This window comes from Stylophora pistillata, chromosome 3, assembly GCF_964205215.1.
Source record: "Stylophora pistillata chromosome 3, jaStyPist1.2, whole genome shotgun sequence".
Taxonomy (NCBI): domain Eukaryota; kingdom Metazoa; phylum Cnidaria; class Anthozoa; order Scleractinia; family Pocilloporidae; genus Stylophora; species Stylophora pistillata.
In genome coordinates, this window is record NC_142521.1 from 6,750,001 (window position 1) to 6,772,221 (window position 22,221).

The following is a 22,221-nucleotide window of genomic DNA, read 5'->3' on the forward strand; positions in this document are numbered from 1 at the left end:
GGTGGATACCCCAAAACCACCAACTTAATCCTATTTCAATTAATTGACTTCGCATTGCTGTTTGTCCCTATAACTCTACAATGCACTAAACACAGCGCTACATTTAATTTCTCTGTTTGTTTTATCGTCATGTATATACAGTCACTTTTCGAAAACCTATTTATCTGGGCAAACCTCTGCTGACACCCCCTGTGGCCGCTTTAGAGAACTTAATTTACACACAGTCAGCTGAAGTTACATAAATGTTTTTCGTTCCCAAAGTGTGCCTGCATAAAAGAACTACCTTTCAGTGAAGATCTTCACGTCTTAACCATAGTTTACCTGCAAGGACGCTTCCAACACAGAGGACAACAATTGACTACCACGTTGTAGAGGAAGAAGCCGCATTAAATCAGCCCTAGTCTGTGGGCTCATTTCTACTTTTCTCGGGGAATCGGGGGCGATATAGGTGGCAATTAGTGTCTTTCCCAAATGGTATTTGCTAGAGCTACGAAAATCATTCCTAAGTGACAAATACTCTTGAGAATCTTCCCAAAACTGAAGACACCTGAGAGCTGTTTCTTCCCGCGTTTTCTTTAAATATTCACGGAGAGGTCCGCCGGCCAGTTTGTCTGCAGTTACGGCTAATGATGTTGTCAGATTCATATCTGAAAGAACGAAAGGCAAAACCATGAGGGTTTGCAATATTTTTTTGACTCAAGACTCATAACCGCCAATCAGAACAAAAGAAAATGACACCATAAACCAATGAGAATTCACCGAAAATGAAAAAAAAACAAAACAAGAAGAAAAAAACAGAAAACATCATAGAGGGTGGAAAAACGCAGCTGACCAAGTATCTGCTTGGTTGAAAAGATGGCACAAAGCAGAGTAAAGCAAAATCAGTACAGTCCCCTAATTACTTTCAGCACTCAATTCAAAGATTTCTTCTCAGCTTGTAAAATATGGTATATACGAAGTAACAACATATCACTCGCCTATGTTAGCCTGCGGGATAATATAGGGTTCTCCATTTGAATCCCTGGGGTATAAAACACACGGTTCCACAACGGCTGATGCTGTTTCGTTCCCAGTTTCCTCAAACGGAATTAAATACGAGGCGGAAGCTTGTTGAAGGGCTGCGCGAACAGTCAGTTGAGTTGTCACTGAAAAAGAAAATAGAAATGTTCATAAATAACTCATGAAAACAGAAAAGTAAGTATAAATATTTCCATCACCGGAGTTGCTGTTCATATATCCTTGAAAAAACAATATTTTGTATACAGGAGCAATTAAAACAGAGAATGGATCAACTAACATGTCTAAGTAAAAAAAAGGTTTATTCAGAGTAGTAAAAAACCAGACTAGCTGAGTAGTTGCATAAATTAGTAAACTTGACTTGAGTTGAATAAACGTCACTTTTAAACCTCAAACTTCAACCCCTTTCGTAAGATAAACGGTACCAGAACTCTTTTTTTTTTTAAGTTCTGTTGCCAGTATCTTAAGAACACGTTGACCTTTGAGTTTGACAACAATATCGCACATAATTCATGACTGGTGAAAAAGAAACGTTTTTAATCGGCTCACCTGATATGGACCTGCTTGATGAGGTGCTCTTTGCTGATGATTCGTAAAGTTCCTTGTCATGTTCCTCGGTGATGCTGTTTCTTTCTGATGCTAGGGCCTCGTACAAAGTCTTAAGCTTCCTAGGCGCTGATGAAGGCATTTTGGCGAAAGGAGGGTGAGGCATGGGAAGAGAAACGAGTGATTTTGGCTCGGGATCAACGATTTCTGATTCATCTGCAAATATGAAAACCACATTCAGTTTCAAATGAGCAGGCAAAAAGAAAGAGAAAAAGGAGAAAGAGAAACCGTAATATTTGGGGACCCTAAGAAGTCACAATGTCGACACCAAAAGAGACGTACGTAGGTCAAAAGCTGAATTCACATCTTTTGGGAGAATTTCGCGGTTGATACCATGCGATAACCTTCTGTATAAAGCGCCACACCAACACTGCGGTCAAACAGCTGTGCATGCGCGAACGTTGTAATAATTAGGTGGTGTGCCTTAGACGTGCTAAGAGGTACAAAAAACCACAGCAGCCAGTTAGTCACGGTGAATTTTTTGGCAAAGCTCAGAAAAGATGGTAAATAAAGGGGATCCCCGTGCTTAAATTAGCTTTGTTTTCGGAAATTCTCGAGTTTTCCTTTTTCCGTAATTTTACTTCCTTCTACAGATTTCAATGAATATTGCAATTTTCTTCGGCTTATTTTGCAAGACAGCCGTTGCTTCTTGTGTTTCACTTGAGAAATTTTGAGTTGCATCGGCGGCAAGTTGGCACGTAACCGGCCGAAATTGATCAGGCGCATGCCCTATGTTTGAGCGCTGGTGTCGCCATACTCCATCTTCTAAAACGAATTTAAGAACGATAATGTTCGGAATAGACCGCATCTCGACTGAGTGTCGAAAAACCATATCTGAGGTAACCATAACAGCCGATCAGAACAAAGGAAAGTATCTGAAGGAACCAAGAAGATCTTAAAGTAAAAAAATAAAGAAAACTTTCTAGTAGTATAGGGCACCACGATAAGCGCTAACCGATGACAGAGCAGTATTCGTGACGAGCGAGAACAAAGGGGTATGACAAAACATGGTCAAAAAGTTGGCGACTTGATTTGTTGCGCTCTTGAATTCAGTCCTCATGGTTTGACTTCCTCTTTTCTTCACTTGATAGAGTAAAATTAGAATAACTTTTCTGGTAATAAAATAAAAGCTTGAGGGCACCTTCTTCCTCGCCGGTATTTTCCATTTTATACCATCTATCGTTGCCATAGGTTGATAGTGCAGGATCTGAAGCGGACAAGTCCGTGGGAGATAGAACAGGGTGGAATCTTGTACCGTAAGTAAACGACCGACTGAAGCCTTTGAAATCATTAGCAGTATCCAAAGTAGGCAAGTCCTTGAGAGATGGAATTTGGCGGAATCTTGTAACGTAAGAAAACGACCGACTTCTGCCTTTGAGACCTTCGGTATCCGACGAACTTGCCGCAAGCCCAGCTTCTTCCTCCTCAGGGAGCGGACTTGAAGATGGTGGAGCTGAACTGATTTCCTCGTGCCCTCTTATCTGCCGCGGGAACGTAATGATGGTTACCATTCAATCATATGTGTATTGACGACTAATTTTGTACAAATAAAAAAAATGTGAATGGACATATACCAGATTAACTGACTAAGAAATTGCTATCCTTCAAACCCCATAAGCGACATGGTACTAAGTTTAAGTTATCCTATCGCCTTTCTATTCCACGTACTAATAACATAAAGCGAGTGTTTTTTTCCTCAAAATACTGGTAAATTGGGGAACAATGTTTATGATTTAGTTTGCCTCCCAACTGTAAAGACATTTAAAAGAAGTTACTCTGATTTTACATGTATCATGAGGGAATTCACGCCTGATAGTTTCGGAGTTTATAGATCAGTTATCTTAGCTATTTAGTTAATTGATCAACATTATATTATTCCGTTATTGTGAGTTAGTAGGGAATTTAAGCAAACCACGACGGCGACGGTAACGAGAACGTGGGAAAACAATAGATCTAATTGGCAGGACAATAGCCCAGCACGTGCGTTTTAAAACTTTCTATATTTCTTAGCCGTCCTTTGCAAAACAACAACGTGACATCCTCAAAATTTGCGTCGTCTGCGAACCGAAACCGCGGCGGCAAATTACTTTAATTTACATTTGGAACTCAACGCTACTTTTATGCGTTATGTTGAGTTTGAGGTCTGGCGCCCTCTGAGACGGTAAACACATGCAGCCATTTTCGAAATTCCGACTAACTAAAAGTAGAAACTCATTTTTTAATCGACGTCTTCCGTGGCGTTGCCGTCATAACTGCTTAAGTTCCCCAGTATTTAATGGTCCACGAGGGAAACTAATGAGTCCTTGGCTGTAGATATACACCCTATCCACGTTATTAAATAAAGCGAACCTTTTTGAAAATCGAGACTACCCGGCTTTAACAACTTTGGTAAGTCCCATGTGGGCTTCTCGATTTCTAAGACCTTTGGACATGAATAATAATATAATAATATAGATCAATTTCTATAGCGCATTTCCATGTAAATGCTCTAATGCGCTTTACAACACTGTGCGGGGGACTTTTCCAGACTGCCGGCGGCAGTTTACAATTAATAAAGGAGAAATTTTTACAGATGCCCCCTCCCCCCCTTCCCAGTAAACAGGCCAGACCACATCACAGTAATCTCGTGATGTGGGTTCTTTAACGTCCCTTGCCGAAATTAACTAATTGATAGGTGCAGGAGACGGGACCTCCGGCTTTACGTCCTATCCGAGAAGACGAAGCAATGTGAGTGAAGCGTCTTGCTTAAGGACACAACGTCAAGCCCCAGCCAGGACTTGAACCCGGGCCATCTGACCTAGAGTCCAGCGCACTGACCACTGGACTACTCACGCCTATTTTCCAGCTTCGAAAAATGTCAAGCAGAGTAGAAATTTCTCCTCTAAGAAATATTAACATATTCACAAAAAGAGGCGGGAAAGAAAAGGGGACACTATAATTGTTTGTGTTGTTTGGCCATTGTTTTTGTTTTCAAACTGAATGGCCAATAAATTACAGTGGAACCTCGATTTAACGAAGTGCCAGGGACTTGGGAAATTGGTTCGTTAAATCGAGTGTTCGTTATATCGAAAACCTCGAATTAACGAATTTGCAGAAAAACAACCAAAATCTTGGTTATATTGAGGTATGGTTAATAATGAAATAATTTAAAAATTTTGTCTTTTGTTAAAATGCCTTTCATTCAAGAGAAGGAGTGTGGAAATTCCCTTTCTTTGCGCCTGACTTGTCAGATGTCATAATAACCATAAACTGTGTCTACAGCATTAAACGACAATGTACAGTACTGCACTGTACAGACTATTGAACTAAATTTGGTAATAAGGGCTGATAGTTTCGAAAGAAACTGTTTGGGGCTGCGTCGGTGGGAGTAACGAAATAATTTGGATATATCAACAAAGTTGAAATGGTAAATTGGCCACCGTAACGATTACAAAAGCTGACGTTTCGAGCGTTAGCCCTTCGTCGGAGCGAATAGAGGAATTGTGGGTTGTGTATGCTTTTAAAGGCAGAAAATGGAGCTACGTTATTGGTTGGAACATGGCAAGGAGAAAAACACGAATAAATTAGTGGAATGAAAAGCGTTCGTTGATCCCTGCGGGATTTAGACTGCCGGTTTGAAAGATGAGCTTTTGTTCAAGAGTTTTACGGCTTTCCGTGCTGCCTGTGTAAGGAAGTGTAAGGAAAGACCGCAGATTGCCATATGTTGCTTAGAATGATTAGGTAAATTGAAATGTCTAGCGAGTGGTTTCGATGTGTCTTTGTCATTCTTTTCCACGTCTCGAAGGTGTTCTCGGAATCGGTCACCTAGTCTTCTACCTGTTTCGCCGATGTATATCTTTTTGCAATAAGTGCACGTTATGCAATAGATTACATTGGCGGAGGTGCACGTGAAGTGATCGGTGATCTTAATGGATCGTTTAGGTCCCGACATTTTATCAGTGTTGTGAGTCAAAGGACACGTTTTGCATCGTGCACGAGCGCATTTAAAAGTGCCGGGTTGGTCATTAGTCTGAAAAGAAATTCTGACCAAAACATTGCCTATGTTTTTGCCGCGATTGAATGAAACGAGCGGAGGCTGCGAAAAGATAGTTCTTGTCTCTAGATCGTTTTTAAGTAATTTAAAGTTTTTAAGAATGATGCATTTAACTGAGTGGTGGTGAGGGTGAAACGTGAGAGTGAATGGAATGCGGTCGGAATCTTCCTAATGCGACGTTTGTAGTGCTGAATGTCGATCAATAAGTTGGTCGCGATGGTAACCCGCTTGAACGACAGAAACAGGGTAACCACGTTTATCGAAAAACTGGCACATTGACTCTGATTTGTGGTGGAAATCAGAGTCATCACTCCATAACTACTTCGTCGTTTATGTAGTGATGACTCTGATTTCCACCACAAATCAGAGTCAACTACTTCGTCGTTTATGTAGTGATGACTCTGATTTCCACCACAAATCAGAGTCAATGTGCCAGTTTTTCGATAAACGTGGTTACCCTGTTTCTGTCGTTCAAGCGGGTTACCACCGCGCCCAACTTATTGATCGACATTCAGCACTACAAACGTCGCATTAGGAAGATTCCGACCGCATTCCATTCACTCTCACGTTTCACCCTCACAATCACTCAGTTAAATCCATCATTCGTAAAAACTTTAAATTACTTCAAAACGATCTAGAGACAAGCACTATCTTTTCGCTGCCTCCGCTCGTTTCATTCAAACGCGACAAAAAGATAGGAAAGTTTTTGCTCAGAATTTCTTTTCAGACTAATCACCAACCAGGCACTTTTAAATGCGCTCGTGCACGATGCAAAACGTGTCCTTTCATTCACAACACTGATAAAATATCGGGACCTAAACGATCCATTAAGATCAGCGATCACTTCACGTGCACCTCCGCCAATGTAATCTATTGCATAACTTGCACTTATTTCAAAAAGATATACATCGGAGAAACAGGCAGAAGACTAGGTGACCGATTCCGAGAACACGTTCGAGACGTGGAAAAGAATGACAAAGACACATCGAAACCAGTCGCTAGACATTTCAATTTACCTAATCATTCTAAGCAACATATGGCAATCTGCGGTCTTTCCTTACACTTAGGTAGCACGGAAAGCCGTAAAACTCTTGAACAAAAGCTCATCTTTCAAACCGGCAGTCTAAATCCCACAGGGATCAACGAACGCTTTTCATTCCACCAATTTATTCGTGTTTTTCTCCTTGCCATGTTCCCACCAATAACGTAGCTCCATTTTCTGCCTTTAAAAGCACACACAACCCACAATTCCTCTATTCGCTCCGACGAAGGGCTAACGCTCGAAACATCAGCTTTTGTAATCGTTACGGTGGCCAATTTACCATTTCAACTTTGTTGATATATACAAACTATTAAATTTGGTAATCACGACGTTAATTTAAAATTTCTTCCAATGAGGTTTGCCTATCTTTTTCCCAGACTGCGACCGCGATGAGGAAGCAATGGAAGGGGGAACTGTCCCGCTTCCTTCTGCTGCACTCTTTCGGCTTGCCATAGAACTATAGGGTACTGCTTTCAGTGCTAAGCGTCGATTTTGAACAAAAATAGAAAAGCAAATGGCTTTCACATAGCGACATATTACACGGTTATCGCAGAAAGTGCTGGAATTTAAGTAACCTTATGAATGCACAGCATCGCCGGTCAACATTCACAAGGATTGAAGGCTTGTGGTCTGCTGGTTTCCGCTGATGTCAATTTTTTGTCTAGTCACCCTCGCAGTCGTTTTTAGGGTCGTCACGCAACGACCCTAAAAAACGGCTGCGAGGGTGACTACTTTTTGTTTGGCATGAATGTCGATTACTGCAAAGGGATTGTGTTGGAGAACAATGAGCATAACAACATACTCATTTCGAAGCTGTATTCAAGGCTACCATGCGTATCAGGATATCTGGGATGCACTGAGTTGTTAGTGAATTTCTGGATTGTGAAGTAAGTAAGACCTTAGATTTCAAAGATGTGATTACAGTACACTGCCTATGATTGTAACGAATTATTTCAAATCCATTTCCACGGTACGAGCTGGATAACCCAAGCGACACCCAAGCTATTGCCGTTAAACGGCTTCAAGGCCAGGAAGGGAAGCAAGAGATCGTGGGTCATGTCCGACTGACACTTTCACGTGTGTTTCGCTTGTTTTTAAGTCACAGTGGACAAATTTCAGTTGAAGTCACCGGCAAAAGGAGAAACAAAGGCATTGGACTGGAAATTACTGCCACTTACACCTTTTACCACACGAACTCGTCAAAAATAAAGAAGTTAATAGAACTAAAAAGAGACAAAGAGGATATGGCGGCTCTGTATATGTGTCAATAGCGTCAGTGTCGGCATTGATTTCATAATGAGCTGTTAACTGTGAAGTCGCTTTATTGTTGCAGAATTAAAGGATTTTGATTGTTGTTGGTCTGTTTCGCATGTGTCGTTTGTCACGTGTTGACATTTGTTCGTTATATCGAGGTCTTTCTAGACGTGCAGGCTTCTGGATCGTGTTCGTTGTGACGAGGATTTCGTTTTACGAGGTTCGTTATATCGCAGTTCTGTCTCATACATTTTACTATAACTTTAGCTAGGCTGAAAAGTATCGTTCGTTATACCGAGGACTTCGTTATATAGAGGTTCGTTGAACTGAGGTTCCACTGTATTATAAATAATTACAAAAAAGACAGTGTAAAAAATCCAATAACGAAAAAGAGACTAGAGTCCAAACTTCGTAGAAAATGTGTATTAACTTGTCAAAACAACCAGAACATTCTTCAAATTCCAAACTGAGAGATAACAAATTGGCGTGAACGAAAACTCAAAACAATAACCAAAACAAACTTCGTAAAAAAAACCAAAAAACAAAAGATACGCGCAAAATGTCCACATCAGTTTTAAATGCCAAGGTTAAAGTTTTTTTGAAGTGATTGGTTAAGGCGGCTGAACACAGTTCTTGCGCGCGCTTTTGCGGATGCAATTCAGCACAGGGATTGCAAAAAACAAACATGCCGTCAGTAGAGCGGTCATTTTATTTACTCAACACCTACCCGCACTATCTGTGCTATAGTTTTCTCTATAGCTGGCGCAGTGTATTGAAGGCTTTAATCTTTTATTACAAAGATATGTTGGAAAAGTTAACGGTGCAAAGAACCCAGCAATTCTCAAGTTTTTCGTCGTTACCGAAAGAATCCAGTTAAATGCAGCGCATACGTAGTAAGTAAAAAATGCGATTGAATGGCAAATTGCTTTCCCGGAAATATGCCTATTTCTTGAGAACCATTCATTAGAATTTCACGAAATTTGGCAGGAAAATACTTTAGGAAATAAGTAACTGGAGTATTGAAAAAAAATTGATTTTAAACCAAGAAAATTCTAGAAAATCGAGTGAACCTTCAACAAGGGATAATTTAAGATCTCTGTTAAATTGTTAGCAAAATGGTGTTAACTTGTGAGTATCGTTACAAGCTCGTTGCATGCAAATTATAAAGAAAATCTAATGACTAGATTTTCTACAAAGAAACAAAACCGACTTTAATTACCTGCTTATATCTATTCATGTCGCCATGGCAACGGCACATACATCAGCTTAACTATCAAAAAAACAAAGTTTGTGTTGTTAACTTGCTTGCTGCCAGTTTTGGCGACCGAGAGATCAAGGGTTTTAGAGAAAATGGTGAAAGAAACAAAGGTATCAAAAACTGTGTTCAGCCACCTTAATTTGTAAAATCACGTGCACCACGCGTGAATACAAAAATAAATATATCTTAGTAGACGTTTTGTTTTGTAGTAGCGTCGAGTATTTTTAAGAGTTGTGCCGTATTTTGGTGAACCCGTAGGACGAGTCAAAATACAAACAACGAGTAAAAATACTCAGCGATACTACACAACAAAACGTGTAATAAGAGATTTATTATCCAACACGCTAAATTGTTATTTCAGTGCGGGCGAATTTCGCGGATATTTCAGGAGTACAAATATCGTGTGATATTTGTACTCGTCTCGCGCGTTATTTGTAATCTACGAAGCGCAGTTGGATAATATTACAAAGAATTTGACCTTCTTCATATCAAAATCATATTACTTACCCCGCCTGCTCGTCGTAGCTCCATTGGCATATCATGTGGCGGCATAATTTCATGTCCACCTTCGATGGGATCGTCGACTCCCGCCCAAAACCATTTTCTCCATTCTTCCAGTTTCTCCTCTCTCCTCTCGGAGGAGGAAACAGCACGAAGCTCCAAAAAGGAATCATCGCTGTCTTGCTCAGAGCTGGTACTTGAAAGCTCATCATTCTCTTCAAGAATTGGGGTGGTGTTTCTGTTTTGCAATCTTAACTCCGTTATTGAAATGCCTCGCTTTTCAGCGATCACTTTTAAAATAATTTTCCTATGCTGTATGAACGTCGGTAGCCAGTAACTGCTCAAACGCTCCAAGGCCATCTTCTGCACGGGAAGAAAAACATTTTCGGAAAATATTGAGGAATCAGAAAGATGCATTTGTTTTGTGATGCTCTTTGGAATTTGAAAAGAGGAGTTTCGCTCTCCTTGGCGGCTAACCCCGCATAAACTCGTCCACTTCATGATCTGTGGGAGTTCCCAAGGAGATCCGCTTCGTAGATATTTAGCCTGAATCTTTCGGAAGCTGAACCTCCTATGTTCTTTCCTTGTCACCCTGCGATATCGTTCGGCGTCTATCCAAAACATTAAGATTCTCTGCCCTGCTGTGCCGCGCAGAAACAAATGCAACTTGCGCATGTCGTCTACGGTGCGTAGAAAGGTCCTGGCTTCATTTCCGTTCACTGACGTACCTAAACATACCAGTGAAAAGAAATTAAGATCTCAGTTCCATGATCAAACTACAATCAGTTTGAGACGCAATCTTGGATAAATAAATTGTTGAACGTAGAATGACAAGGATGAGTGGTTTTGGCATCTATCCAAACGGTTGCAATAGACATTTATTCTGTGTAAAGCCTGCTTAATGGGTTTCAGTCAACAAAGACAATGAAAAAATGAGCCGAAGAGGGAGAATGGGAAAGAGTGATCTCCATTATTCCTTCCCAGACTCCCATATTTTTTAAATTCTACTCGAATTCCTGCCAACAGAATCCTCATTTCTTTATTCAGATTCATTTTCTTTTTTGAAAGTAGAAATTTTCGTGGAGAGCTACTTTTTCTTAACCCTATGACATATACTAAAGTTATTTACTTTCACGGGTTTATTACGAATCAACTTAACGGCCTGCTCCCAGTTGGCTTGTTAGCTCAATTGGTAGAGCGCTGCACTAGTATCGCAGAGGTCAGTGGTTCGAGTCCCATACAGGCCTGATTTTTTTCAGGTCTGATTTTCGCTATTGCTTAAATAGCGCTATCTACTGCGAGGATCGTGCATCATATGTATCTAATACCGCAGTACAAAATATATGAACTTCATATATTTCATTGTATCTCATTAAAGTTATTGTCGGTCACGATAGTTACTCACTTGTATGATCAGTAGCATCGTGAAGCTTAACACATAACAAGTACGCAAGGGATAGATCTGTTTTCCAAAAAAATGGCATTCTTTCCTTATGCACCCATTTTTTGATTCGATACACTGGTAAATGCTATGAGAAAAGAGGTAATATCGCATCAGTAATTTTAATTAAAAAAATAAATGAAAAAGTAGGAAATAGAGAGATAGAGAGTGAGAATCAGACCATCAACTGGAATATGTCGAATTCAGAAGTATGTTTCCTTAGACGTCCGCGTTGTAAGCTCTCGTAATTTCTTCGGAAGAATTAATCTCGCTAATATTTTCTTTTTTCTGATTGGCTGCTGCAGTTAACTTAGGTCATAATTTTTCGACAGTCGATCGACAAGTGTTCTATACAAACACAGAAAAAAATTAACGATTCCATCATTCCTGGATACAAAATTTTAAAAACATTCCGGACCTGAATTAATCTGATGTGACTGATTCTCATGTTATATGTATTATCTGTACCAATAAATCGCTTATATTGTTTTCTGGAATTAGGGGATGCTCGTAGATCTCTTCCTATCTGGAAGAGTTTAAAAGTTAAGAAGGAATTATGAACGCAAAAAAAAAAAAAAATGTTTCCGGCAGGACTTGAACCTGCGACCTTCCGCGTGTAAAGCGGACGTGATTACCACTACACTACGGAAACCACATGTTGAAAGAAATAGAAAATGAGAAAACCTGATAAATTTAAAAACTTTTAGTCTGAGTGTTCTCTGGCACTTTCTCAGCGGGTTATCACACTCAATATACTGTGCCTTTTTCCAAAATGATGTCGAGGTCCATACTGCAAGTTACGGACCAATACAGACGCCGCTCTTTTCGCAAGTTGAATTTCAGACGGAGCTCAAAGGAAGTTTTGAAATTTAAAATGTTCAGAAAATCTGTAAAGTAAGTCTAAAAATCGGACCAGTTTAAAGGGTTACTTACATAACGTGTTCTTGGAGGGGGAGGGAAAATACTGAAATAGTCTTCTGCTCGATTGTAGGATAACCATTTTCCAAACACCTGTTAGGTAACGAATGCATCAAAGTTTAGGTAGCAGTAGTTATTATTATGGAGAGACTTAGCACCGCGTTTACGTGAAACGGCAAACGTCAGCTTGCCCTTTCACACTTCACGTAATAGTGTGAACCTTACTGCTTTAGCTTGGCGAGAACTCGCGTGATGGCGGATTTAAAGGCGCCCTTGTATGACTTACAATGAATAGTTTGGTGCACTTTTTCCGGGAATTAACTTCTAGCCTGTGAGAGAAAAAATAAAGAAAATCTTACGTACACGGCAAACGTGAAACAGGTTACTTTCACGTAGAAAGCGCAAATCGCAACCAGCAAACTTGAAAAAATGGCGTGAAAAACGTAGTCACGTGCTCATTCTTGCCGTTCACGTTTCACGTAAACGTGGTGCTAAATCTCTTCTATATCTCTCAGTTAGTACGTGCGCCATAATTAGTCGATTTAGTTGGGCTGTATTTCACTCTTCGTCTCGCTGAATTTAAAAGTTTGTTTGAATTGAGATTTCCCCACTCCATCTAAACCCGAGGATTTGTGACCCCCACGAGAAAACTCAGACCGTAACTTACAGTACGGAACTCGAACTCGGTTACTAAGAAGTATATCTTGTCAGTGCTCGCACATACTGTCTGGACGTTGTCTTGAAAATCCTGAGCCCAGTTGCTCAAAGTGCAAAACTTTCCAATGGATAAATCGATGTCCATCGGATAATTTTTTAACAGAGCGTGCTGCGCTCAGTGGACAGCGTTACCAACCCTTCGACCAACCGTGGCCTGGACAGCAGAAAAGAAGGCAGCTAAAATTTCTCTTAACTGTAAATTTTGCACCAATAATAAGCGACAAAAGTAGTGAGGTAACTGAATGCGAAGACGGTAATTATCTAAAATTCATTTTAGTAACGTTTCCTAGTGTCACGAAAAAAAGTTTTGTTAACTGTACCGGTAGTGAAAGAAATGTGTTTAAGTAGTCTACAAATGTAGGGTTACTCAACAGCTTCTCAAAAAGATCTTCACTTGGAATCCCTGATCAAGTAGAAAATTATGTGAGGAACAAGTGTAGTTATAAATTCAAAGTATTCAAAACAATTCAAAACTATTCAAGAACGACAGACACATTCAAGTCGATTGTGAATTCTCACCACTAAGTGAATCTACGTCAATCGAATCCGGAATTTCTTCCATAACTGTCAGAGCTTCATCGCTCTTTCCTAGTTTTGTAATCTATATTGTTGTCGTTTGTTGTTTCTATGGAACACTGTTACGCGCAAAGCTATGCGATAATGGGCGTAAGGAAAGACGTCATGCGCGCGCGGAGAATTGATTTAAAAGAGATAGTTTTAAAAGCGAGCCGGGAAAACTGTCATAGGTTGAGTTTAGGTAATCGAAATATCCTTTTGACTGTTCTCTCGATAAGCTTTAATCGGAAATCTCAGTTCTTCCAGCTCGCCTGCGAACGAACGTGGGTCGTTCGCGAGGTCGAGTACTTGGAATGGATTTTGGTCTGTCTTTCATTTTACAAAATCACGTCAAAAGAATGCGCGAAACATAACTCTCGCAGCAGAGGGAATACAGACGGAAACGCCTGAGAACCTGGAGGGTTTAAACTCGAAAACGTGTTCGGCATGCGAATCACTTGTCATTCACTGCTTCTTGTCTTGTTCATGATGTTTGCATATGCACTGTATGATGATCAACAGTTAGCCAACCTTTTCTTTGTTTTGTGGATTGATTGACATAAGACACCTTTAGATTCTAAGACGAAGACAAGTACGAATGTGAACGCGGGAATTTACGATAAGGAAGAAGAGCCTACGTTATTTTGGCGGGAAAACGCAATAGCTTGAACATCTTTGGACATACAGCGCTCATAATTTAATAACCAAAAATTCAACAAACCATCTTGACGAAGTGTATTTATTATAGAAAGCGGCACTTGAAAACCAAAGTGAGCAAAAAAAAATTGCAAAAACGACAAGCTTCAACAACATAAATGATTCATTTCTAACAAGCTGTGGGTCAAAACTTCTGTTTATTGTTCTTTCTCATTTCGGCTTTATTCATCTTTCTTTGACAACAGCTTTTTCTTGTAATGTCGAACAAGCTGATTTAAAATCAAAATGTTAACAACGAAGAACACAACGCTACCAGCCCATACGTAAACAAATGTATTCATTCCTTGATATTCCAAGTAGTAGGCAGGAACGAGCCACATTACCTAACATAAAAAAATGACAGCAGGATAAAAAATCAAAATGATAAAAGAAGAGCATTTTAAGTCGACGGGATTGAAACCCGTATGTAAAATAAGGTAAATAAGGGGAATAGATGGATTGTAAATGCCGGTGGGAGACTGGTGTAGAAGCCAGTGGTACTAGAAGGAAGGAATACAGGACCAGCAAAAAGTGTCAGGGTATTTAGCTATATATTAGCTAATTAAAAGGTAAAGTCTGTTTACGAGCCTAGTGGCCCATTAGGCCGGTGCTTAACTCCGGTTTCTGTAGCATGAAGTGACTAGGAGTATTTCTACTCCCCCCTGGATGGGATGCCAGTCCATTGCAGGGTTACCCCCCCCCCCCAGCATTAAATTGCGGGTACCCATTTATACACCTGGGTGAAGAGAGGCACTGTGAGAGTAAAGTGTCTTGCCTAAGAACACAACACAATGTACCGGCTGGGGCTCGAACCCGGACCACTCGATCCAGAGTCGAGCACACTAACCATGAGGCCACTGCGCCTCCACATATATTAGCTAATTGTGGACACTAAAAGAACATTCCAAATGCAAAATAAAAATGATTAAAACAAGGACACTACAAGTGTAAAACATTTATTTTAAATTTACATTCATTTTAAAGAGCCTAACATTTCCATTGTTTAATAATAATAATAATAATAATAATAACACCTTTATTTAGACGTGATAATGTTTAAAGCTGAACAGCTTGTGGGGTCGTTTGTAAATCCAAATAACTCTAAATTAAATAAATTCAAATGATGATGGTTTTTGAGGAGAGGGGAAAACCGGAGTACCCGGAGAAAAACTTCTCGGAGCAGAGTAGAGAACCAACAAACTCAATCCATTTATGACACCGGCTCCGGGAATTGAACCCAGGACACATTGGTGGAAGGCGAGCGCTCTCACCACTATCCCAACCCTGCTCTCCCTTCTTCTAATCTCACCTGTCCCGCAAACCAAGCCAGAGTTAGACAAACTGTTCTCTGAGGTGAGATGTTTACCGAATCCAGGATTAGGGGCAGAAGACATAAATACCACAGAAAATACTACACAAAAGAGAAAAGCAAAAAAGCTCCTGTCAGTTGAAGAGGAAAAGGAAATCTTTCTCATCCATCATTAGGCATTGATTCAGGTTTAAGGCCTATTATGCAGTGTGATCCTGCAATAAGAAATTAGATGTTTGAAATAATGGCATTTAAATACAATCAACCTGAGGTTTTTCTGTTGTGCAATTTACCTGTAAGCTGTAAAATAAAGTTAAAACTTCCCATTCTTTGTCATGTTATACAAAATAAAAATTTCTATTTGAATGGTTAGGTCACTCTTGAATCGAAATTTTTCATGGTTGAGAGAAAAAGATTACTTCTGGAGCATACACAAAAATGGCCATTCCACAGGAGATTCTTCGTATCAATTTCACTTACCTGTGACGTACACACTTTATTAAAGGTAACAAATGCAAACGTCTGCACAAAGCAACAAAATGGAATGTCACAGTAGTATGTAGCACCAAATGCAACTATAAGAACAAACTGAGGAATGAATGAGGCCAGACCAAGAACTGATTGCCATTGGGAGCCTTCCACTAGGTACATCATGTAAAAATACACTGAAAAGTTGTGCTTCACATCTCGTCTTGTTACATGGTAAAGGTAAGTGTGTTCAAGGAATTCAAAACCATATCTGTCAAACAGAAAAAACTGTATTAAAACTCTGTCAGCATTTTGTGTAGAATACCATTCCTTCAAGGTTCACTTTCCAATATATGAAAAGGGTATCAATCAAATATCAGAATGTCTCCTGTTTCTTAAATGTGATTTTTTTTCACCATGTGCAGCAAATATTCAGTTAACTCTTTTACTACCAAGAGTGAGTAGCATCAAGTTTCTTCTAAACCAGTTATTAAAGTCATGATAGTACAGGGATATTATCACCCACTAAAAAAGCTCTTTATTGTTTAACAAATTCTCCTTGGTAGCACGTAGGAAATTTATAGAGAACAGTACGGAGAATATCTTTATGCCGATGTTCTGGTGTAAAGTGTTAGACATCTTTCCTGTGTGAGGATTACACTGTTGTCATGGAAACCAAGCATGTAGACTTGGTGTTTTGCTTCATATCAACAGGATTTTTTGTAATCAGGGATTTAGGACTAGAGGTTTTCCAGCAGCCATAGGTGTGCTGAGGCAGATCCAGGGGTGGTTCGGTCGAACCCCCTAAATTTTCCCTCAAAATGCTGGAAATCATGTTTCCGAAGACCTAATTTTCAACATCTCCTGGGGACCATGCCCTCAGACAATTCTCCGAACCCCCCTTGACTAAATCTTGGATCCACCCCAGGTGTGGAGGGATCCCTATTTTCAAGACTGCCTCAAAACTCAGCAAACCTTACAGTTAACCCTTTCACTCCCAAGATTTCATTAGTGATTCTCCTAAATGTCTGCCATACAACTCTCACAATGTTAGTTTGGAGAATTTGGTATTGAATCACCTATTAATCATTCAATTGATATTTTTCTTTATTCTCATCACTTGTCTGCTTGAAATTGTTTTGACATAATCAGGAGAAATTCTTTCTTGATCACACGGGGGAGTGATAGGGTTAAAAATGAACTAGCAATGCTTTCTGCAGGTGATCCAAATTATGTACCTTTGATATAACAATCCAGTTAATCCTAAAAAGATTGCTGCAGCAATCAGGGCAAACTTAACCCTTTGAGGGTGAAACACAAATGCCATAGCTTGGGTAAAGAAACCTGACGACTTTCTCACATTGTCACTTGTTCGTTTACTTGGTTTCTTGCTGTTACAAGTATCACCTCCCATAATTAGAACAAATGGCAAACCATATATAATAGGGTAGATTTTAAAGTGTACAGAAAGGGCAAAGAAAACGGCCGCCATCGAAATGTTTTTAACGAGGACGAAATAAATGCTTGCAAGGACTAAGAACGCCATGATCGATTCTGCATTTCCGCGGGTCGAAACTGTGAAGGATAGTGGATTAAAAAGCCACAGCCACGAGGCGAAGACAGCTCTTTTCTCGCAACAACCGCGTAAATGAAAGATCTTGTACAAAAGATATCCAACAAGTACATCAAAAAGTGTAAAAAGAACCTTCCCAAAGCACATGTGAAGAGTGATGTTTGGAGTTAAGAAGATGGCTAACAGAGGAGTATAGCGATATGTGAGTCTCAAGTAAGGTGAGTTGCCTTCGACGACATGGCGAGCAGCGTCGGTGAAAACGTGGTAATCTATATCTGTGTACTTTACAACCATGTTCTTATCTTGCCATTCTCCATAAACAATCAGACAAATTCTCAATAGGAAAGCGATCATGCAGGTTGACCAAATGGACACGTAATCCTTCTTTGCGTCCGCCATGTTTGTGCTTGGCGGCCAGGCCTTCATCCAGCGAGGTAGCTTGCTTGAAAACAAAAATGGCGGGCTTTGGGATTCATTTTGTCGCCGCTTTTCAGGCGGATCTAGAGGCTATATGCACCAAGGTATTCGTCATATCTAATAAATAGTACCTCAAATAATCTTTAAGTCCATGTGTAACTTTTCAAGCGCGTTACAGCTTTCTTTTGCAGCCATAAGCCAAACATAGCATCTTAGTTCACAGTTCGACCATTTTATTTTTTTAAATACGTAGGGTTACTCAGTTCTAAATAGTTAATAAAACAGCCTTCATTTTGCTAAAAAAAATATGCTTATAATTTTTCTGTAGAGATTAACAGTTCGTTTGAAGGCTATTGTTTATTTAGAAACTGAAGAAATTGGTCTATTAGTAACATCCATATTTCAACAGATAGGTCCCATGCTGCTGTGTGCCATTTTCAGCAATGGATCACAAATGACGTTAAAGTGTAGTAAAAACAAAGAGGTAGCACACGGGTCTCCGCATAATTTTTCACTGATGTTTTTATCACATGTTGACATCCACTGTGATCTTTTACTCTATAGACCCCCCAGCAACATGGAATCTGTCAGTTTTATACAGTATGAAAACAAGCAAAATGTTTTTAGTGGTGATGTCATCTATGCTTTTGTCCTACAGTAAATCATAAGCAAGAACCAATAAGATTGGGTGTGTGATTCAGCTTATTATATAAATGAAAAATATGTTTTTCAGTATGCAAAGGTAATTGATGAGCAAGTGGATGAGTTTTACTTGGGTGAATTATTTGAAGGTAACTATCAGCATTTGCTATTTCCTTTGTTTAATATTAGTTATATTAGTAATTTTATTTAGGTCTTAGCATTTTTGTAATTGGTAGTCTAGTCTTATATAATCAATGATTGTGAAAGGCACACAATTCAGCCTATGGCTGCAATGTATTTTATTTGGTAATAAACTATCTATCTATCTATCTATCTATCTATCTATCTATCTATCTTTAACTTTGGAGATCTGAAAGCAAATTTTCCCATCTAATGATCATGAATTTCTCTAAAGGCCAAAGAAGTTCTCATTTACCTGTCTCTGTAACTGTGTTGTAAAATTTCATTGCGTACCATCCACTGGTTAAGAAAAAGTCAACATAGATTTGAGCTGCTTCCTTTTCAAAAACTGATGTGTGTGGGTTATGAACAGTCCACTATTTGAAACTCTTAGCAAAGTATTTTCTTTAAAAGCTTTTGAATAGATAACTTTCGTTTAAGTCATTTTCACATTCCAGAATAATATTTGCTTTTAAACTTTCTTGGTGTGTAACTCTCAATACTCTTGCTGGTACATTTTTTTCTTTAATGTTTCAACCACTTGCCACATAAGCATGTAGTCCAGTGCTCAACATGCTAATCAAAAGAGCACTATGCCTTCCAGTGAGTGGTCAAATAATATGTATGGTTGTCCTGGCATGTACTAAAACCAGGAACATCAGAACACTGGAACACCAGAACACCCCGGAACACCGGAACACCGGAACACCCCCGGAACACCGAATTTGACGGTGTAAAAAAATAAAATGTAGATGTAATTTGTTTACCCACATAACACGAAAGAGCTTAGAAGCTAGAAGCAGGCATTAAATATATCGTTTCTTAATGTTTCTTATCTTATTTCTTTGTGACCTTATAAATAAATGTTCCAGGGTGTTCCAGTGTTCCTGGTTTTAGTACATGCCAGTTGTCTCTGATATATAAGAGGGGGGGCTGGGGGGAGGGCACGCCTTCTTATTTGACCTCAACAAGTGGGAATGTATTGTCAATTAAGGTATTGTCCTAAAGCAGTTGGGTGTTAAAAAGGAAAAATATTTCACCTATCAGCTTCTTGATCAGGGCATTTTTCTGAACAGCACATCTCAGGGTGTTAGTGCTGGCAATGTGTGCTCTAAATGTATGATACTAACTTTTTATTTTTTTTAATCTAATGACAAGAATCGTGTCTGAAAATGTTAAAAGTGGCTGTATGAGGTCGTTATGCCACAATCTGTAGCTCTTTTTGTTTTAAATGGGGTACTGAGCAAAAAATGGAAGCACAGCTTTAATATCAATTTCATTATCTTTCAAAAGGTGAGAGTAGTGAGAGTGGATCCGAAGGTGAAGGTGAACAGGATTCCGATGCAAGTGGGCCCACCTTAGGTTACCCAAAAGGTGGACCAGGTGGGTGCATGCTGTCTAGCGAGGGTGGTGAACTTTTTACTGATTCAGCCTCCACTGTAACTGACCATTTTTCAGCAAATGAATGTAAGGGCTACATCGCAGATGATGAAGGAACGGATACTGGTAAGGATGTCTCCGAATTGGGAAATCAGGGGAGATCAGAGTATTTACAAGAAGAGAGCTTTGATGAAATGCAGTTGGAAGATTTTAATACTAACAAGCGCATCTGTGATGCAACATTTATTATGAATAGCTTTAAAGCGAACCCCTCTTCAACAAGTCGAAAGTTGTTTCAAGTTTACAAGAAACCAGTGTCTATTGCACAGCCGCTGTCTTCAGCAGGTGCCAAACTGCCAAGTGACACCTCGTTTTCGGAGGAAGATGAATTGGACAGTGATAACTCAAACGGCGACTGCAATCTTGCACAGGCTGCTTTGCTTTCTCGAGACAGGATTGCACTTGCTTTGTCCATGGTCTCTGAGGAAGAGCCAGAAAACTTTTCACAGGGGACTTCTTCAAAGAATGCATTATCCCAAGGAACTTCTTTACGGGGTGGCTCAATGGAACGTGCCTCCTCTCAAGGCCCCCTGTCACGAGCTATCCCGTTGAAAGGGACTTCATCGCGGAGTATGTCTTTAAAAAGTACCTTTTCGAAAAAGTTTTCTATAACACCCATATTCCAAGCTGGTAGAAAGTCCAAGGTGATATTCCAAAATAGCAAACACTCGGAACCAACTTTTGATAATGCTGTTGCATCCTGTTCAACAATGCTAGGTGGTGAAGAATCATGTCATCAGGCATTTGAAGTAAACTTTGACGAGAAGACCAACGATGATGCTGCCATGAGCTGCAAACTTAATGGGGTGCTGGAACATAAGAGAAGTATGATTCTTGCTTCGAGTGAATGTTATCAATTGTGCTCTAGCGTGGAAAAGTCACGCTCCATTCCCAGACGTCGATCTCTTAAAATCATACCGCCTTGCACCGACCAAAAATTAAAGAGTTCGGTTAAACTTGAAGGCGTTTACTTTAAGGACTCGTTTCATGGTTCTTCCTCCCCGAATTCTCGTACGAAATCATCTCAGATATTACGAGTTTCTGATAAAGATACAGTCGCAGTCAGCCCGTGCTCATTATTAGAAGAAAGCAGAACTAGTCAGGAACATCAAAAACGGTCACATCTCGTTGTGACTAGCTCCGAAAAGGGGGGTTGGACGTTGGGCGATAATGCCAAAATGACCGGCAAACCAAGCTGTGTTGAATTATGCGACCAAGGGAAATTATTTGAGGTTGTGGGCTTGATACCTTCCCCCTCCAACAAACAACACATGTGTGGTGATCGAACTGTGTCGCCACATTGTAAAGAGGACGTCAAGTGTAGATACAGGACAGCGGGGAGTTTGAACGATTTGGTTTCTAGTCCAAGAAAGACATCAAAAAGGTTGCCTGTGTCAGCTAGTGGTCTATGTTCTAACAATTCCACTTCTGGGTCACAAGTGGGTAAACGGATAGCGAAGAAAAGCATTCAAATGAATGAACAGGACAGTCTACCTTCAAAACAAGCCAAAAGGGGCTCATCTATGTCCACGAAGGAGCGAAAAAGGGATAGTTTACAATTGAAAAGATCTTCAGGGCCTGTAAGATTGCAAGAAACATGGAAGGCTATTATTATGGAGTGGGATGGGTATAGAACAGAACTGTTGTCGCCGATCAGACGAAATGTTCCCGCCTCTTGTAAATCTACACCAGAGGCCGTCTTGTCTCCTTGTAAAGGGAAAGGGGCTTGTGATAAAGCGTTCTGCTTTCACTGCTGGTGACTATGTTCCATTAACCACTTTTGATACGTCTTCTTGGCGGAAATTAAGCTGTTTTGGCTGGTTTGTTCACGGTAGCCCGCATCATACTTTGCACATTGTAAAGCAAGTTGGCCAAGCTCATGTGCTGGCCTCTCAAGAAACTGTAGTGAACGAAGACATTTGTGGAAGTAGACGACTTTTGAAGGTCACCGAAAACAAATGTAAAGACATGTTAGGCCTTTGTATTTAGATTTTGTACCTTGTGAAGTTTTAATCTATACCCCAAACAATTTTAAAGCGTTTGTAAAATTTTAACCGCAAGCTCTGTTTTAAACGATTTATGGATTGATAGAATTTTAATAAAATATTTTCCAGGAGACAGTCTCTTAATAACTTAAATCTTAAATAACCTAAA

General features: G+C 39.8%; 3 protein-coding genes and 1 non-coding gene across 4 annotated transcripts in view; 1 reads left to right on the plus strand and 3 right to left on the minus strand.

The window, feature by feature from the left end:
* Positions 1-14,046, minus strand: part of LOC111337366 (uncharacterized) — a 27,624-nt gene extending 13,578 nt beyond the window's left edge. The window contains exons 1-9 of the mRNA XM_022943650.2: positions 13,307-14,046; positions 13,108-13,190; positions 12,086-12,163; positions 11,117-11,240; positions 9,718-10,439; positions 2,765-3,104; positions 1,567-1,779; positions 978-1,145; positions 322-647 (exon numbers count right to left, since the gene is read on the minus strand). Of these exons, the coding sequence (XP_022799385.2) occupies positions 322-647; positions 978-1,145; positions 1,567-1,779; positions 2,765-3,104; positions 9,718-10,439; positions 11,117-11,240; positions 12,086-12,163; positions 13,108-13,190; positions 13,307-13,349 (2,097 nt within the window). The 5' untranslated portion in view covers positions 13,350-14,046. The remainder of the gene's footprint in view (positions 1-321; positions 648-977; positions 1,146-1,566; positions 1,780-2,764; positions 3,105-9,717; positions 10,440-11,116; positions 11,241-12,085; positions 12,164-13,107; positions 13,191-13,306) is intronic.
* On the minus strand, positions 11,732-11,804 carry Trnav-uac (transfer RNA valine (anticodon UAC)). Its single transcript has one exon. It is a non-coding gene; the product is annotated as a tRNA-Val (tRNA).
* Positions 14,047-14,177: 131 nt separating the features above from the next.
* Positions 14,178-17,816, minus strand: LOC111337381 (GPI alpha-1,4-mannosyltransferase I, catalytic subunit). The gene is made up of 4 exons (XM_022943664.2): positions 17,054-17,816; positions 15,828-16,086; positions 15,348-15,449; positions 14,178-14,382 (listed from the first exon to the last, which is right to left on the minus strand). Exons 1-4 carry the CDS (start codon positions 17,812-17,814, stop codon positions 14,221-14,223), a joined length of 1,284 nt encoding a protein of 427 aa, XP_022799399.2. The 5' UTR covers positions 17,815-17,816; the 3' UTR covers positions 14,178-14,220.
* LOC111337380 (uncharacterized) lies at positions 17,815-22,183 on the plus strand. Its single transcript, XM_022943663.2, has 3 exons — positions 17,815-17,909; positions 18,539-18,596; positions 19,921-22,183. The coding sequence occupies exons 1-3, from the start codon at positions 17,844-17,846 to the stop codon at positions 21,825-21,827; spliced, it is 2,031 nt and encodes a 676-aa protein (XP_022799398.2). The 5' UTR covers positions 17,815-17,843; the 3' UTR covers positions 21,828-22,183.
* Positions 22,184-22,221: the final 38 nt, after the last annotated feature.

What these genes read in the sequence shown, in the direction of transcription:
- LOC111337381 (XM_022943664.2), bottom strand. Translation starts at nt 17,814, where the DNA reads ATGAAGGCCTGGCCGCCAAGCACAAACATGGCGGACGCAAAGAAGGAT. An exon ending in ACTGGATTGTTATATCAAAG is followed by an intron (nt 16,087 to 17,053) that starts GTACATAATTTG and finishes TCTGTTTGACAG; the next exon opens with ATATGGTTTTGAATTCCTTG. An exon ending in TGGCTTGGTTTGCGGGACAG is followed by an intron (nt 14,383 to 15,347) that starts GTGAGATTAGAA and finishes TTTTTATGTTAG; the next exon opens with GTAATGTGGCTCGTTCCTGC.
- LOC111337380 (XM_022943663.2), top strand. Translation starts at nt 17,844, where the DNA reads ATGGCGGGCTTTGGGATTCATTTTGTCGCCGCTTTTCAGGCGGATCTA. An exon ending in TAGAGGCTATATGCACCAAG is followed by an intron (nt 17,910 to 18,538) that starts GTATTCGTCATA and finishes TATGTTTTTCAG; the next exon opens with TATGCAAAGGTAATTGATGA. An exon ending in CTTGGGTGAATTATTTGAAG is followed by an intron (nt 18,597 to 19,920) that starts GTAACTATCAGC and finishes ATCTTTCAAAAG; the next exon opens with GTGAGAGTAGTGAGAGTGGA.